The 17,132-nt window shown below is 37.6% G+C and overlaps 2 protein-coding genes across 2 annotated transcripts; both read left to right on the top strand.

Annotated features, from left to right (window-relative positions):
• Positions 1–6,126: 6,126 nt before the first annotated feature.
• LOC119979846 lies at positions 6,127–7,814 on the top strand. Its single transcript, XM_038822471.1, has 4 exons — positions 6,127–6,188; positions 6,372–6,911; positions 7,144–7,446; positions 7,648–7,814. Exons 2-4 carry the CDS (start codon positions 6,821–6,823, stop codon positions 7,812–7,814), a joined length of 561 nt encoding a protein of 186 aa, XP_038678399.1. The 5' UTR covers positions 6,127–6,188; positions 6,372–6,820.
• A 1,278-nt stretch (positions 7,815–9,092) lies between these two features.
• LOC120016492 lies at positions 9,093–10,861 on the top strand. Its single transcript, XM_038869292.1, has 3 exons — positions 9,093–10,099; positions 10,147–10,468; positions 10,564–10,861. The coding sequence occupies exons 1-3, from the start codon at positions 9,412–9,414 to the stop codon at positions 10,730–10,732; spliced, it is 1,179 nt and encodes a 392-aa protein (XP_038725220.1). The 5' UTR covers positions 9,093–9,411; the 3' UTR covers positions 10,733–10,861.
• The last annotated feature ends 6,271 nt before the right edge of the window (positions 10,862–17,132 follow it).

Raw genomic sequence — 17,132 nt, 5'->3', positions numbered from 1 at the left:
AATTATCCGGTGCATGATTTGGAGTTAGCTGCTGTTGTGTTCACATTAAAGCAGTGGAGATATTATCTTTATGGAGAGAGATTCGAGGTATTCTCAGATCATAGGAGTCTCCGGTATTTGTTTACTCAGAGAGATCTGAACCAGAGACAACGTAGATGGAGTACCTTGAGGACTTTGATTTTACTTTACAGTATCATCCAAGCAAGGCCAATGTGGTGGCTGATGCCTTGAGTAGAAGATTGGTTGTAGCTCGGTTAGCTATCCGTGAATTTGAGTTAGTGGATACGCTTAGTCAGTATCAACTGGATATCGAGGAGCGTGGAGACTCATTGAGTTTACGGAGTTTGATTGCTCGTCCGACACTTATACAGCAGGTGTTGGATGCACAGTTGGGGGATACACTATTTGATGACGTTGAGGATATTGAGGGATGGGTCAGAGGTACCGATGGTGGAGTTAGATTCCGGGGTTGGTTAGTGGTCCCAGAGGATACTGAGTTACGGGAGGAGATACTTCGGGAGGCACACCATTCATAGTTTGCGATGCATCCTGGTGCTACTAAGATGTATCGAGATTCACGGAGACAGTATTGGTATAGTGGCATGAAGAGAGATGTTGCACAGACCGTGACTCGATGTCTTACCTGTCAGTAGGTAAAGGCAGAGCATCGACGACCCGAAGGATTGTTACAGCCGCTTTCATTACCTGAGTGGAAGTGGGAGCATCTTACTATGGATTTTGTGATGGGTTTACCTATGACTCCACGGAGGCATGATGCGGTTTGGGTGGTTGTTGATCAGTTGACAAAGACAACTCATTTTATGCCTATTCGACAGGCATATTCGATAGAGTCGTTGACCAGGTTGTATGTACGAGAGATAGTCCGACTGCATGGCGTACCATTGAGTATTGTATCTGATCGGGATCCCAGATTTACTTCACTATTTTGGGGCAGTTTTCAGGATGTTCTAGGAACGAAACTGAACTTCGGTACAGCTTTTCATCCTCAGACTGATGGGCAGAGTGAGCGTACCATTCAAATTCTGGAGGATATGCTTCGGACTAGTGTGGTAGACTTCCGAGGAGATTGGGAGACTCATATTCCTTTGGTGGAGTTTGTGTATAATAATAGCTACCAGAGCAGTATACAGATGGCACCATATGAGGCATTATATGGGAGACCTTGTAGATCACCATTATGCTGGTCAGAGGTTAGTGACAGACCATTATTGGGTCCAGAGATGGTGCAGTAGACTACTGAGGTAGTGACAGCGATCCGGCGGTGACTTCTGACAGCTCAGTCACGTTAGAAGAGTTACGCAGATAGGAGACGTAGACCTCTAGAGTTTCAGGTAGGGGATCACGTGTTTCTGAGGGTTAGTCCGAAGCGAGGGGTATAGAGATTTGGGAGAGCGGGGAAGTTAGCTCCTAGGTTTATAGGACCATTTGAGATTTTGCAGAGAGTGGGGACAGTAGCTTATCGATTAGCTTTACCCCCACAGTTGTCAGGGGTACATGGTGTGTTTCATGTGTCTAAGTTACGGAGATACCATAGAGACCCTTCTCATATATTAGATTGGTCTACCTTGGAGATTGGTGAGGACGCTACTTTTGAGACACGTCCTATTAGGATTGCGGATAGACAGGAGAGGCAGCTACGATCGAAAACCATACCCTTAGTCAAGGTGATATGGCAGCACTATGGTGCTGAGGAGGCAACCTTGGAGTTGGAGTCTGACATGCGAGCTAGATTTCTGGAGTTATTCACTACCTAGGTACGATTTTAATTTTGGGGACGAAATTATTTTCTTAAAGGGGGAGGATGTAATATCCTGACCAGATTATACACTGTTTATGGTATTTTGACACGTTGATCGAGGTAGAGTGAACCTCGGTAATCGTGAATCGGGATTTAGGGAGAATAAAAATTAAATCAAGATAAAACTATGAAAATATTTTTAATAAATGGGGGATTTAAAAAGAAAATTATTGGCGCAAGAATTACTCGAATCGGATTTAAATTGGATTTATTATAAATTTTTGAAGTTAATTTGAACATTTTAGTTGGGGGTGTTTTTGAAATATGGGTGTTTTTGAAAGTAAAATATTGTATAAAAGAAAAATTAAAGAAAATAAAAAATAAATAAATAATTTGCAAAAAGCCCCTATTCTCTCACGATTTTCTCTCTCTCACATCTTTCTCTCTCTAAAACGGGTTAACCTGCAATTTCATGATTCCGGTGACGGCGACGGTGACGGTCAGGGCTGGTATCAAAAGAAGCGTACGGACGAGACGAGTGTAACCCAACTTGAATCACGTCGATCGGAGCTCTGGTGTGGGAGAAATCTGAGATTGAAGTTCCGGCCACCGTGAACTTTCTTTGGTCGATCCGGCCGATTCCAACGACGGTTTGGCTTGATTCAGGTACCTATGAGTTCATTTCATCGAGCTCTTCAATTTGATATAAGATTTGGCAGGTTTGGGTGGTCGGATCGCCGGCGGTGACGTTGAATGGGTTTCGGCCGAGTTGACCGAGTCAGGCCGAGATGACTCGGTTGACTGATGTGTTGACCGGTTCAACCCGGTTTAACCCGGTTTGACCCATTTGACCTGGTTTTGATCCATTTGATCCGGTTTGCCCGTTGACCGTTGACTTTGACTGTTGACCATAGTTGACCGAACGTATTTTAACTGTATTTCGTATAATGTGTTTTTCGATGTAGACGGTGATCCCGGTTGAGATTTGAAGCAGGTTAACTTTCAGAGTTAGGGGTTTCTTGGGGACGCGTGCGTGGTATTCGGTTTCTGATTTTCAGGTAGGGGTTTTCTATGTATCTTGCGTGTGATTCTAGAGTTCTGGTTTCATGGACTCTTATTATATTATGGTTCTGTCAGTTTCCGGGGGTGGAAATACGACCTGTTTGTATGATTTATACGTATTCTATGTTGATTATCATTGTTGGTACGTCTTTGGGAGTGGGGTGATTGGAGGTGGTTGAGGTACACTGTGGGGCCCATATAGGAGCCCAATATATTGGATTATACAGTAAAATGGGTACGTACCTGTAGACCGTCTGAGGTGAGGTGCATCACAGGGGACGCTCTCTGGTGTAGGCTATGCTATCGGGATATCCGATCCTCATCCAGTTTCGGTGTGGACCTGGACTGGGAGACACCCTACGGGGATTAGGGTGGGTCCAGTGGTGGATTATGGATTACCGGAGACTGGTGTTTGTGGTTACGGTGCTGTATAGCCTTATCGGCTACCATATTACTTGGTTGAATTGTTAATGCTTGTATATTTATTATGCTGCATATTATGCGTCATATTCCTGGATTTCTTATTTTTTTTGATATCGGTGTTCCCTTTCTATGCCCTACTGAGATTCTTGGCTCACCACTCTTCTTGTTTCCCTTTCAGGTGAGTTGGATTTAGGTGATGTTGGTCAGCGGCGGGACGCATCAGCTGGTGTGTAGCCTCGAGCTGTTTCTTTAGCAAGTTTTGAGGATTTGGGGTTTTGTATTTGTATATATGTTACTTATTTGCTCAGTCTGATCTCGGGTAGATAAGTATTCTTATTTCTGCTGTTGTATAGATACTTCGATGTTTTCGATAGGTGTATATATGTGGTATTCTGGAGAGACTATGCCCATGTTATATTTCAGGAGTTGTTACTATTTTATATATTTTATATATTGATTTAGGTATATTGGATTAAGGGTTGGTTCGGGGGATGGGGTCCCCTGCCGGTCACGTTCTTATGGGTTTAGGTACACTTCGGTATACCTTAGGAGAGAGGGGCGTGACAAGTGTGGTGCCTACCTAATCGTATTTTGGTGTGAGAGTAAATAACCATAGCTTGTAAGTAGTGCAAGTATGGTGATGCTTGTGAATGATTATACGATGATATTTGGTAAGTAGGCTAAGGGCTAGAGATAGGTTTTTAGAGAGAGGGTTTGTATTTGGTTATAGTTGTTCCCCATTGAACCTCCCATATATCAGAAGTTATGAGGGTATTGATAGGAGTGAAAAGGTAGGGCGGTTAAGTGACGTAGTCGTACAAGTGGGATGATTTGACTAAGGTGCAGCAGGCAGGTAGCATAGGTGGAAGAGTGTGAATAATGATGGCCTGAGGTAAGGTATCCTTCAAGTATTACGGCTAAGGCTTGTGAATTGAGGGACAAAACGGTTAAACGAAAAGTATCAGAGGTTAGGTATGCTTGGCTTCTGATTGGATGACGAGGTCAGTCGCCTAAGACTATTAGGGTTGTAGACTAGGGCGGCAGCTATTGAAAAGATTGGTTACAGGCTTTATGAAAATGTGTCAGTTGCAAGCTTTATGGAAAGGTGGTGGTTGATGTAACAAGAAATATGCAGCTTTATGATCATGCAAGTCAGTGAATAGTAAAAGTGAATATATACGAGTGAAGCGTTCATACCTGGTATGGATTTGAATCCATACCCAATGACGTGTCCAAGGTCAAGCGCCGAAAATGCTGTCAGACACTTCCAGCGAACAGGTGCCTAATTTCATGGGTCACTTGCCAGCGTGCATATATCCAGAGGGTGTCCCTACTTGCTTTTGTCTGTTGAGCTAGGTAAAATCTGTCCATTGAGCGGTTCATCATTGACCTTGATTGTTGATGTGGCATTATCTTGACTATGATTTGTTGACATGGCATCGTTGAATTGTTAAGTGGAGCCATGACTGATTTTGGCTACTACACCTATAGTCGCCGAAAGCGAAGCCTTGGTGGATGTGGTATTTGCTGGATCGGCTTTCTTTGCTTCACCATTGTTAATCCCATGTCTGGTTTTGATCTGATCATATATTGTAATCAAAGATAATTTTTTATCTGATCGGTGAGTATGGGATTGATGAGGTGTCTTTGTAATAGTCACGTGTTTTTTTCTTCATTTTTGGACTTTATTTGTAAAATAGAAAATTCATTAATAATTATATTAATTCATTGACTTTATTTGTATAGAAAAAAAACATATTTTATTAAAACTGTAGGGAAAACAAACTGTTAATTTTAATTAGTTATCTCCATTTTAAAAATTAATTATTATTTATTTCAATATTTATTTATATATATTACAACTTAAGTGCATAATACCCCTATAAGTAATTTTTGTCATTACATTTTCAACAGCTTTATGCTACGAACAAAAATGCAATCAAGCACCACCAGCATTTCAGATTGCATATCTACTGTCGCAATATATACTAAATTATATGTTAGTGTCAAAATTGTTTGTCAAACGGAGTCATACACACATACATATGTACTCGATCTCTCTGTTTTTTTTTAAAAAAAATTTCCTCAAGCCTTCCCTTTGGTTGGTCCATCTCCCCAATAATCACAGACTTTTCCCATACTTGTACACTCTTCCTTCTTCGTCTCTTTGTAGGAATTGATAGTTGATGTATTAATTAGCTATAATAAGTACTTGTTAAATTTCATTCTTAATTCACGTCAAATTTGAAACATATCCTAATATCGTTCATACATATGTTTTTATTAAATAACTTATTTGTTTTATTATTCTATTGTCTTTTATTAACCAATTATTACTCATTCATGTGCACGGCATGCAAGTACCGGTACATGCATACAAGTACGGTATGCATGTAGAATTCTCTTTTAATATTTAATAGAGAATTCTCTTTTAATCCCTTAACTCTTTTTAATATACTAAAATAATATTTCGAAAAATGGTATTATGGGTCTTCACAAGATTTTATATATTTTAGAAAAAATTCAAAAATATTAAAGAAAATGAATACCAAATGAATTGGTTTCCTCTTTTTTTCCTTTTAGAGTTCAATCTTCCCTTTAAAAATTGAAACAATAGAATTGTCCAAAAAACAAAGAAGTGAAAAAGAAAGCATTTGCTAGAAATGTTAAATAAAAAACCAAATTTTTCCTCATTCAAAATAAAACCAAATAAGTTCACTGTTCATTACATAATTCTGAATTTATGAGGTTTAATTAATAACCATATAAGAGAATATGAAAGGCCAGAGAAGAAAATAAGAAAAAAAAAAAGAAGAGAAAATAATGAAGAAAATAAATTTTCAATTTCAAGATCTGAATTTTCAGTTTGCTTCTTCTTGTTCCTTCGATTTTGCAGAATTCATTTAAATTTGTGGGGAATTAGTTGGAAAAAAGAAGGGATTTGGTAGGCAAAGGTTTTCTGAGATTCTATTTCTTTGTGAATTTATTTGAAACACATCAATCTGAATTCATTACTATTTGTTTCGTTGCTGAGAAAACCCTAAGAAAGAAGAAAATTTAGACAATTATATATAATTTTCTGCTAGTGCTTCAACATTCTAAAATATTTATTCTCCATTTTTTTCAGGTTGAAGGACTTGATGACATCTTGAATCAAACTGAATCAAATCCCCTGCAGTCTCCAGAAAATCCCCGTACTGCAAGGAGAAAGCCCAGTAATGCTGAGCCTGGAAGCTCAAAGAGCTTGACTTCTGCTCGCCATGCATCAAGAAGAACAACTGCAGAAGAGGTCAATGAAGAAAATAAGAATGTTAGTGTACCCGAAACTTCAGCTGCACCTACTACCAGGACGAGGGCAACTGTCCATTCAGCTAGGCAGAAGGTAGAGACCCATTTGGAGGAAGCCGAGGAGGGTCAAGAGAAAAGGGATGTGCCAGAGACTCTAGCCATTCCAAATAGCCGTAGAAGAGCGCCGGCAACTTCCTCCAGCAGGAAGGTAGATGGCCAGGAAGATGAAGGATCAGTTCAGAGGGTGTATATAGCACAAGGAGATCAGTGAGGTTGTTGGAGAAGAGCATGTCCGGGCTCAGTTTGAAGGAACAGGGAAGAAATCAGCCCATAAAGATGATTGAGTACGTGGAGAATGAAGGGGGGAAGGAAACGTTCGGTATGTGTTATTCATATTGTCTGAGAGATGAACCACTCCTTCGTTGTCTGCCTTACTGGGAAATTTTCTAAAACTGACTCGATATGATAATTTTTATTCATAATTTTGTTAAAGATTGAGTGAAAATTCAAGGTCATGGTAGCAGCTTAAAACTTGCCAATTTTTTCCATTTTTCCATCCCTAAATTAAGACAACCTTTTCAATTCCTTAACTTGTAATGATATTGATACAGAAACTAATCTGCTAGCAATATCACCAGATAGTGCGCAAGCAACTGATGGATTGGAGAGTTCTGGCCAAATTTCTAATGGCCTATTTGAGGATAGACAGGAATTGAAATATGATATTCAAGACAATGACAAGACTAATGATTATAGAATAGAGGATACCAAGGCTAAGCTGGAATTAGGTGCCGAAAAATCTGATGAGTTGAAGAATCCCTTGGTTTTGGCAGTTCAATATCAATACGAAAGTGAAGGATCCAAAAATGGTGAAAACACAGCAGAGATGAGTGATGATTCCATAGAAGAAAAGGGTATGTATATGCGGCTGTTTTCTGTTACTTTCAATAATTATGTGATGTTCTCATGCATTTATTTTCTGCGTTGCCTGGTAAGAAATGGTTTATTTGAGTTCAAATGCGAAAAAGGGCTACATTAAAGGATGAACTGATAGCCAAAAATTCAGTTCTTTCTTTTTTGAGTGATCATATATTGAGGATCTGATGTCTCTGCAGAATCAGATGTTCAACTTACAAGGATCTCATCTGAGATTGAGACTTCAAATATAGTTTCAGAATCAGAAACCAACAAAGACTTGCATGACAGTCATGATTTTTCAATTGTTGAGGGGTCTACTGTCCCTGAACAAGTCTATGCTGAGAATATGGACCATGGTACTTGATATGGATTTAATTGCAAGCGCACAAATCGCACAAGTAATAAACAGATGAGTAAATTATCGTTTCCACTAGGGATGTGTTGGCAATAGATGTCAAACTAGTAATAACTATGCAAATTGGGGAAAGGTTTTGCGGTTTGTTTTGATTTTTAACTAAACTAATTAAAAAGAACAAAGACAAATCAAACACAAGTGTGAAATCAAGGATGGAAAGCACTAGGGTACTTAAAGTCACCTCATCTATCCAATTCAATTCCCTTAGTCCCTTAATCCCTAATTCATCTCTCTATAATGACAATCGATTTCCCAACCTATTCAATGTTCTATTCCTAGATACATCAAACGTATTTTCAACATAAATCCCTGTTATTCCTAACAATCGGATTAATATATCAAAAACCCATTAAGAACTATGGAAATCATTTAGCGATTGCATAAGCCACAAACCTATATTCCTATGGTTCATGCACCCTATGTCATCTATGGCTTGAGGCAAACCCTAGATATCTCCTTCCGGTCTCAATCTAGGCAGCAAATCAATTGAATGATGACCAAACATTCAAAAGCATTAATCACACCCATAGACAATCAATCGAGAGAGATAAATCAAGAAATAAGGAAACCAAGTTTATTGAATCTTCAAGATTTGGTTACATTAAGACCCTAGTAAGAAATCTAGCCACTCATGGAAGCAAAATACATCATTAAACAAAGGAAATCAACCATAGAAACTAGGATAGAAAAGGAGAGAGAAAACCCCCTTGTAGACCCTCTTCTTCTCCAAGCTTCAATGTTGACTCCAAGCTCTCCAATGGTGGTAGAATGAAAAACCCTCCAATAACTCCCGAAAACCCTATTTTTTTGCCCTTTTATACTTCCCCAAACTCTTATGTCGTTTTCAAAACAAGTTGGGGTCGTTTTGGCTTAAAAACAAGTGAATTCGGAACTTTTTCGCGAAACTGCGCGTGCTGTGAATAGTACCTCCGATCGATCGGAACAGTGTTCCAATCGATCGGAAATAGAATCTGTCTCCATGAATTCAATGCTGTTTTGGCAGGTCCGATCGATCGGGAATGGCTCCGATCGATCGGAAATCGGTTCTGGAGTAAAAATCTTCATTTTGCACTCTTTTCCTTCCTTTCTTGCCTTGATACCTACAATATGCAAATATAACTTTCTTAGTCAATATCAACTATTAATCAACTCAAAATGGGATGAACTTATGTGTAAAGGATGTGCAAATGTATGTATATATTTGGCACATCAGTACTGATTCCCAATTTTCCCCACAACATGAGAAAAATGACTCAAAGAATGGAGAACTTACGTTTTTTTCTGACCAATATGAATCTAAAATAGTCTAGAGTCAACAATTGGCAAGCGCTATTATCTTGAACCGAAATATACCACTGATGAAGAGGCTAAAGCTGATGAATCAGAGGAAAAACCAAATGACTTTCATCAGGAGAACAGCAGTGGACCTTCATTTCTTCCAAAAGTGAAGTATGAAAGTGCAAAGGGCTCTGAGACTTCTAAATATTTTGTTGATTATGAGAAATATGATAAAGTTATACATCAACTAGTTTCTGAGTCTTGTGATATGAATGATTTTCTTGATGACTCAACTGTAGAAGATTATTCTGCTTCTGAAAGCTCTATTGGTGAGGAGCCGAAAATCAATGCTCCACTTCTTCCAGAGGAAAAACCAATTGAATATCCTCAAGAGAATGGCATTGGAGAAGTGTCTGAAGACAACGTTTCACTTCTTTCAGAAGGCATTGATTTTGTTAAGTTTGTAAGTGCAAAAGGGTCTGAGAGGTCTAACTATTATTTTGTTCATTGTGAGAAATCTATTGGTGTTTCACATCAAGTTGTTTCTGATTCTTGTGATTTGAATGACTTTCCTGATGACTCAACTGCGGAAGATTATTCTGGTTCTGGCAGCTTTGCTGAGCACAATGCAGATGAAATTGATGAAGAAGAAAGCATCAATGCTGAGACACTTTCTTGTTTGACAGAGAATAACACTGATGAACCAGATGTAGATGTTAGAGAAAAGTTCAACTTTACAAAAACATTGTCGGACAAGGCTTCAGAATTTGTCAAGCAAATGAGTCCCACTTATCCTATGGTTTCAGAGGGTAAAGCTGAAGATCCAATTGCATTGCCTAAGATGGGAGAGTATGATTCTAGAGCTTTGATGGATGATATAAATGTCGCACAAGCTGAGGAATTTGGTATGACAACTCATGAAAACATTCCATCACTTGACAAGACACCTTCCAGAGGTAAACTCATGAAAACATTCCATCACTTGACAAGACACCTTCCAGAGGTAAAGGTATCGGACAAAATGCACAATTTGCTCCAGACTCCCTTCCTAGCCAGTTTCCTCGACCAAACTTGTCATCAACCAAGAAACAAACTACATTTCCAATGACGACTCAAGAATCCAAGGGCATCAACAAGGAAAGCATTGACATGATTAGCTGCGATTTGGAGATCAAAAAAGATGAGATGAAGAAGGAAAAGAATGTCATTGATAAGGGTCGCAAGATTGTACTAGAGGGTGAGAGTATAAGAAGCTTGAAGAAGATGTTGAAAACAAAATTGATGATCTCTGAAAGTATGAAGGACAAGACTCCAATGTCACCAAGGTAAGCCCGACAATTCTTTGTTTTCTCAAAAAAAATCTCTCATGCATTTAGCCACTGCATTTATGTTAATTGTGTTGTGTGCTAAACCTGAGCAGCGGGAGGGGAAGATCAGACCAGCCTTGCGGAAGCTGCCTGAGAACTGCATGCCTGTTGCTGACCCTGTGGAGATGTGAAGTGCCCATAGACAGTGTGAGTGTGATGGATGAAAAGGCTGAAACTATGAGGAAGGCCCACTCCAAATGGTTGTTTTTTTTTTTTGGTTGAATTTGCTTTAAAAGAGGGGAGAGGTACTTTTATCTTGCATTCTTCATGACATTTTTGCTTGCATTTTGTTTCAATAAGACTCAGTTGAAGTACTTTGATGTTATTTCTACTCAAAGTGTTTATAGTCTTCCATTATCTTGCTGGCATTTTGCTTCATTAAAACCACAAAAGGAGGTCTATTTCTCTATCTGTCTCTCTCTCTCTCATATATTGAATGGTAATTTCATATATAAATCGGTTCTCTTCTCTATATTGTGAACTCCTGTATTTTTTTTTCTTGTTTTGTCCCCCTTTCCTTTTTGTCTATCCCGTTAAACAATTACCACCAGCTTCATCACATAATAATGTGCTCATGCTACTGAGATCCCTGAAAGTTTATTCTTCGCCTATATGTTCAAAACCTTGGTTTTCATGAGCTAAAATGAGATACATGAACAAAAACGGTGAATCACGACTTATGAAGTAGAACAACCAGCATGGACTCACTAGTATTGAGTTTTTGTTCAAATCATTGACCAACACAAGAATAATTTAAAGTTCATTCATTCCGGGATGATGTTATTCGGATACATCTCAGTGTTGTCTGGTGTTAGTCTGGTATTTGTTCTTCGATTTTATAATTCCTCTTATTGGGTTTGTAAATTTTTCGATAGTGCTAAATGTACATAAAATATATGTACATAACACATGTGACATGACATATAAGCCTAATGACATGACAATTTTTTGAATTTTAAAAAATTAAAACCTAAACTAAAAAATGTGTAAAACCCACCCTCTCTCACTTTCTGGCAATTTCTTTTTCTCACTTTCTCTCTCTCTCACTTTCTCCCTCTCACTTTCTCTCACTTTCTCCCTCACTCTCTCTTCCTCTCAGAGAAAACGAAAAAAGACTCTCTCAAACAAATCGAAAATTCGAGAAGCCCAGAGAAAATTAGAGAAGTTGATACCCATTTCATCATACGGAAGGCTCTATGGGCAGCACGGTCAACCAATATTCCATTTTCGGTGGTAATTCGACCGGATTCCAACCATAGATTATATGAAATCCATGGATCTGTGTTTTATGTAATGATTTTGTAAGTAAAAGTGGTATTTGATGTGAGGTTTGAAATTTGTTCAAATTTAGTGCTTAGTATGAAATTGTTACACTTTCTGAGATACTGATGTGTAATTAGTTTTTTGTCAACATACTAGTGGGGGTTGGTGGTGGTCTTATAAATTTATAAAGGTGAGACCTTTTAAAGCAATGGAAGGGAATGGCTTCAGCTACTGCTAGAGGTTGCAAGGGCGGATTCAGCTGTTGTGCCCACTGTTTGGGGTCTTTCATGTTGTGGCTTTGGTGGTTTGGGGGTCTTCCATGTTGTGGCTTTGGTGGTTTTGGGTCTTTTATGTTGTGGCTTTCCTTATTTTTGGTGCTTGTATTGTTTTTGCCTTAGAGATGGTTGGGGTGCTCTCCTCTTTCTCAGAACGTTCAAAACTCTATTCGAAATGAATGATTACATTATTTCAATGCATAATTACACACTGATATTTCTTAATTACATTATTGAAATGCGTAATTACAGTGATAATTTTTAATTACAAAACAATAGTGAATATTTACATTATTCCAATGCGTAATTATACATTGATAAATTATAATTACATTATTGTTGTTTTATTACATAATTCACAACCTATTTCTGTAATGTTATAATTAAAAGTTATCTTCTCAAAATTATGTAACAAACTATTGAATCATAAAAAAGATTGAGTTCAAAACATACAAATATCAATGTGAATCCAATTTGCTTTATATTTTGATGTTCTTGGCAATATATATGTAATTACATTGTTTGCAGTCCAATCACACTGAAGAAATTTATAACTACACATTATATTGTCTTAAAACTACACATTACATTGAAGAAATTCATCAACGAAGTTGATACTGTTAGAGCCAACAATCATAAAAAAAAATTGTCAAATATAGTGTGAAGAGAAATTAAATAATCGCCCAGTATTTTTTATTACTTAAATATGTTGTTAGGTAGTTATCCAGACCACTATAGTAATCAAACAACAAGAATTGGAATTCATGATATTCTCAAATCATGTCATCGAACTCTTCCTCAAGACAGTTCAGAAACCATCCAAACCCATACATTTATTACTATGTTTCAGTCTGGTATGACATTGTTTCAGATATTTATTACATTGTTTCTTCCACTAAATACAAACATAAATAGGGAACGAAACCCCAAACCCATACCCATTTTCTTGGCAAAATATATGTAGTTACATTGTTTGCAATCCAATTACACTGAATAAGTTTATAAGTACATATTCTACTGTCTTAAAACTACACATAACTCTGAAGAATTTCATCAACGAAGTTGATACTTTTAGAGCCAACAATCATATAAAAATGTCAAATATAATGTGAAGATAAATTAAACAATCGCCTAGTATTTTTTATTACTTAAACATGCTATTAGGTAGTTATCTTGCCCACTATAGTAATCAAACAACAAGAATTAGAACTTATGATGTTCTCAAATCATGTCATCGAACTCCTCCTTAAGACAGTTCAGCAACCATCCAAACCCATACATTTATTACATTGTTTCAGTCTCGTATGACATTGTTTCAGACCTTTATTACATTGTTTCTTCCACTAAATACGAACACAAATAGGGGACGAAAACCCAAACCCATACCCATTTTATATCGTGACGAGAAACACAAATAGAGCATGAAAACCAAACTCATATCTACAGGCACCGATCAACTTCTTCTATCAAACTCCTTCTCGAGATATGTTAGCAATAATCCACTTCTTCTTGGCATAAATCTTCAACATGAACAACTCCATATCTTCTTCAATGTACCGATGAATTTTTCAAATTGTAGTTCAGATTGACATAAAAGAATGGAGAAAAAGCAGGTGGAAGGGGGGAGAGAGAGAGAGAGAGAGAGAGGTGGATGGAGTAGAGATAATGAGTGGATGGGTGTATGAGAGATGAGATTTAAAAATGAAATAGAAAAGAGGAGAGAGAAGAGGAAAAACACAATTTTTTACTTTGACTTTTCTAAAAACCATGTGGCATGATGTGGCATAGTGAGTTGTCATGCCATATGTGTTATGTACAATTATGTATAAAAATTTTATGTACAAGTATCTTTTTCCTTTTTCAGACTGCTTATGTGACGCAAGTTGTAACATTTCTTATTATGGAATGAATTGTTGGGATTTAAATCCTTTTAAAAAAATATTTAAATTCCTTCAATTTGAATATTTTGCTCACTTTCAAGCTTGTCTATCAAAATGATGATTCTTTGTTTTTTCACAAGCAACTTTAAATTGTCTTCATTAACAAGTGTAAAGTATTAATGAGTCATGAACAAGCTTAAGCTCATGCCTCAATAACATTATCACAACTCCTTCTATATCTATATCTATATACGATATATAAAGTGGGTGAGGCAAGTTGGCTTGCCAACACTTGTCCAGTTCATTTTATTTTATACAACAACTGCTTTTCTAGATGTGGGCCAAAGCTTTCTACTTCTACCTGTTCTACTGCGGCGTTAAGTTTTTGGAAGTCGATATTTACACATAGCTTTGAACTCACTGCATACACTTAAATAATACACCAAAATTTTGTTTTTAATACACGCATTGGACTTGTCAAATTATCTTTTCAGCATATTAATTACTAAATGTTTAATATCCTAAACCCTACCTAAACAAACTCAGATCTTCCTTTGGAAATTAGCAAACCTCTCCTCCTATGATCTGGACAATCCTTCGCTTCCTAATATCCCATCGCCAAGCTTGACCCAGCACCGCCGTACTACCGGTGCAAGCACTGCAATTTGCAAAGGAGCATGATTAGGGGAATAGATTACAGGGTCATTGTTTTGCTTTGCATTTTTTGTCGCAGATAACAGTGCACGGACCTGCCTCCTGAGGCCATTTCGAGTGTCATTGGCTATTTCAGTCTCTCGACTTAAATGAATCAGTCTTGCTTTCTTCTCTATGTTCCTTATATTGATATTAATTTTGTTATAACTTGACGCACAATAGTTGAAAATATGGATAATGGAGTGTTGTTGGTACTGCACTTGGAAAGTGTTTTTTGATCGTGTCATGTGGTTGTCTTTTCCATATATTTCAGTTTTTTTATGAAGTTTCATTTGTAAAAAAAAAAAAAGAGAAAAAAAAAAAACCTTCTTTGAATGATATAAAGTTTTTTTTTTTTCTTTTGATCAACTGGATGTCATAAAAGGCTGCTTGGATAAATTTTGTAAAGCTTCAGGTCAGTTAGTGAGCAATGAGAAAACTTTTATTTTTTGCTCTCACAATACTCCAAAGGATTTGGCAATGAGGATTAGTCGTGCCTTCAGTTTTAAGCTGACTAAGAATCTGGGTAAATATTTAGGAATTCCTTTATTATATAAGGGTGTGGGGGCTCATTCTTTTGATTATATTGTTGACCGAGTTCGTGCTAAACTTAGTGCTTGGAAGGCCAGAAACATATCTCTTGCTAGGCATATTACCCTTACTAAATCTGTCCTAGCTGCTTTGCCTTTGGGTGCAAGTTATGCGTGCGAAGTATAAAGTGGAGACTAAGTACTTATTTCCTCATGAGCTTCGAAGCTCTGCTAGTTCTAATTTGTGGCGTGCTTTTCAAAATATTTGGCCCTATCTAATGCAAGGAGTTACATGGGCTATTGGCAATGGTTTGCATGTTAAATTTTGGAAGGATCAATGGATTGCCAATGGTATCGTTTTAGCCAATGAAACTATTATCCCTATTTCTAGCGATATGGAGCAAAATGTGGTAAGTGACTTGGTTGCAACCTCTGGTGAGTGGAATTGGACCATTTTAAACCAGTATCTTTCTCCTCTTATGTGTAGTAAAATTGCTGCAATCCGCCCCCCTTCTTTGGAAGCAGGTGAGGATGCTATTTTTTGGGGTCTTGAGCAAAAAGGTATTTATTCTTGCAAATCTGGGTATTCTTTGCTTACTGGCACGACAAATATTATGGAGGACCCGGTGTGGTCTAAAGTTTGGAGTTGCGATGGACCCGAGCGAATTAGGAGCTTTTTGTGGTTGGTGGTTCATGACAGCTTACTCACCAACTTGCTTAGAGTTAAGAGGAAAATGTCAGATTCGGCGATTTGTTTCGTTGCATGTGTATGGAAACTACTTTACATGTTCTCCGAGATTGTTCAGAAGCAAGCATTATTTAGAATGCGTTGGGAGCAACCCTGCAGATCTCTGATTTTTTTCTCTGAACTTGCAAGACTGGTTGGTTTGTAATCTTTCAGTGAAGCGCCCTCCACATGATGGGGAGAAGTGGGCTATTATTTTTGGTACTACTTGCTGGCTGTTCTGGCAATGGCCGAACAAGTTTTGCTTTGATGAAGAGTTCAGATTCCTTGATAGTCCATTGCAAATTATCCGGCAAAAGGTGAGTTCTTGGAAGTGTTGGTTGCTAAAACTAATTTTAGACACACAGCGGAAGCTAACTAGGATCGTCTTAGCATAGGTATAAATCAAAATTTAACGAACGATGCCCTACAACCCTAACATGCCCCACGGCCATAGTGTGTTTTTTTGCCTAACATGTTTCTAAAAATTTATTTTATCTCAAATCTTATTTTAACATGTTAATCGAACACACAAGATCAAGTTTTAATCTTTGCAAATAATCCTAGCGTGCTTCTAGGTTGATATCCTAACAACTATTAAAACAAGATCAAGCACACACAACATGGCATCAAGAAAGTTAGAGATTAACCAACCTCTTCAAAATCGAGGTCCTAAGCTTTCTTCTTTTCTTGAACGCACGAACCACCGTCTTCATCTCTACCAACTTGGAATGCCTACGTCGTTTCCTTGGTATTCCCCTTAATCTTCTTGCGAATATGCAAAGCAAAGAATCACCGATTGGTGGTGAACCAAAAACAAACACACGGTTATGACTTGGGATTGTCTCTCGGGCACTACCAGAATTTTTTTTTCTTTCTTTCTCACGGCCGAGTGATTGTCTCTCTCTTGGTTATATATAAAAGCGGCAGCTCAATTTGAGCATATATGTCCCTATATATATATATGAGAGAGTACGTATATATACCAAAAATTAACAAGTCTCTAATTAGGTTTGTACGTTCCAAACCTAATGGAATTAGAAGACAAAAAAAGAGAGAGGCCTGCCTATTAATGAATGGCGCCTCCTTTTTTTATGTTTTCTTATTAGGCAACCGTGACTTGCATTGCAAGGCATGGTGTGGGCCTAGCCTTACAAGAATTCAAGGCTCAAATATTATTTTGATCCTTAGTCCATTCTTGACTTTAATTTTGATTATGTTTTACAATCCAAATCAAAATTCCGAGACTTATTATTT

Source organism: Tripterygium wilfordii, chromosome 15 (assembly GCF_013401445.1).
Source record: "Tripterygium wilfordii isolate XIE 37 chromosome 15, ASM1340144v1, whole genome shotgun sequence".
NCBI classification, from domain to species: Eukaryota; Viridiplantae; Streptophyta; class Magnoliopsida; order Celastrales; family Celastraceae; genus Tripterygium; species Tripterygium wilfordii.
Note: the sequence above shows the minus strand (reverse complement) of the source record. Positions and strands in the feature narration are given on the sequence as shown.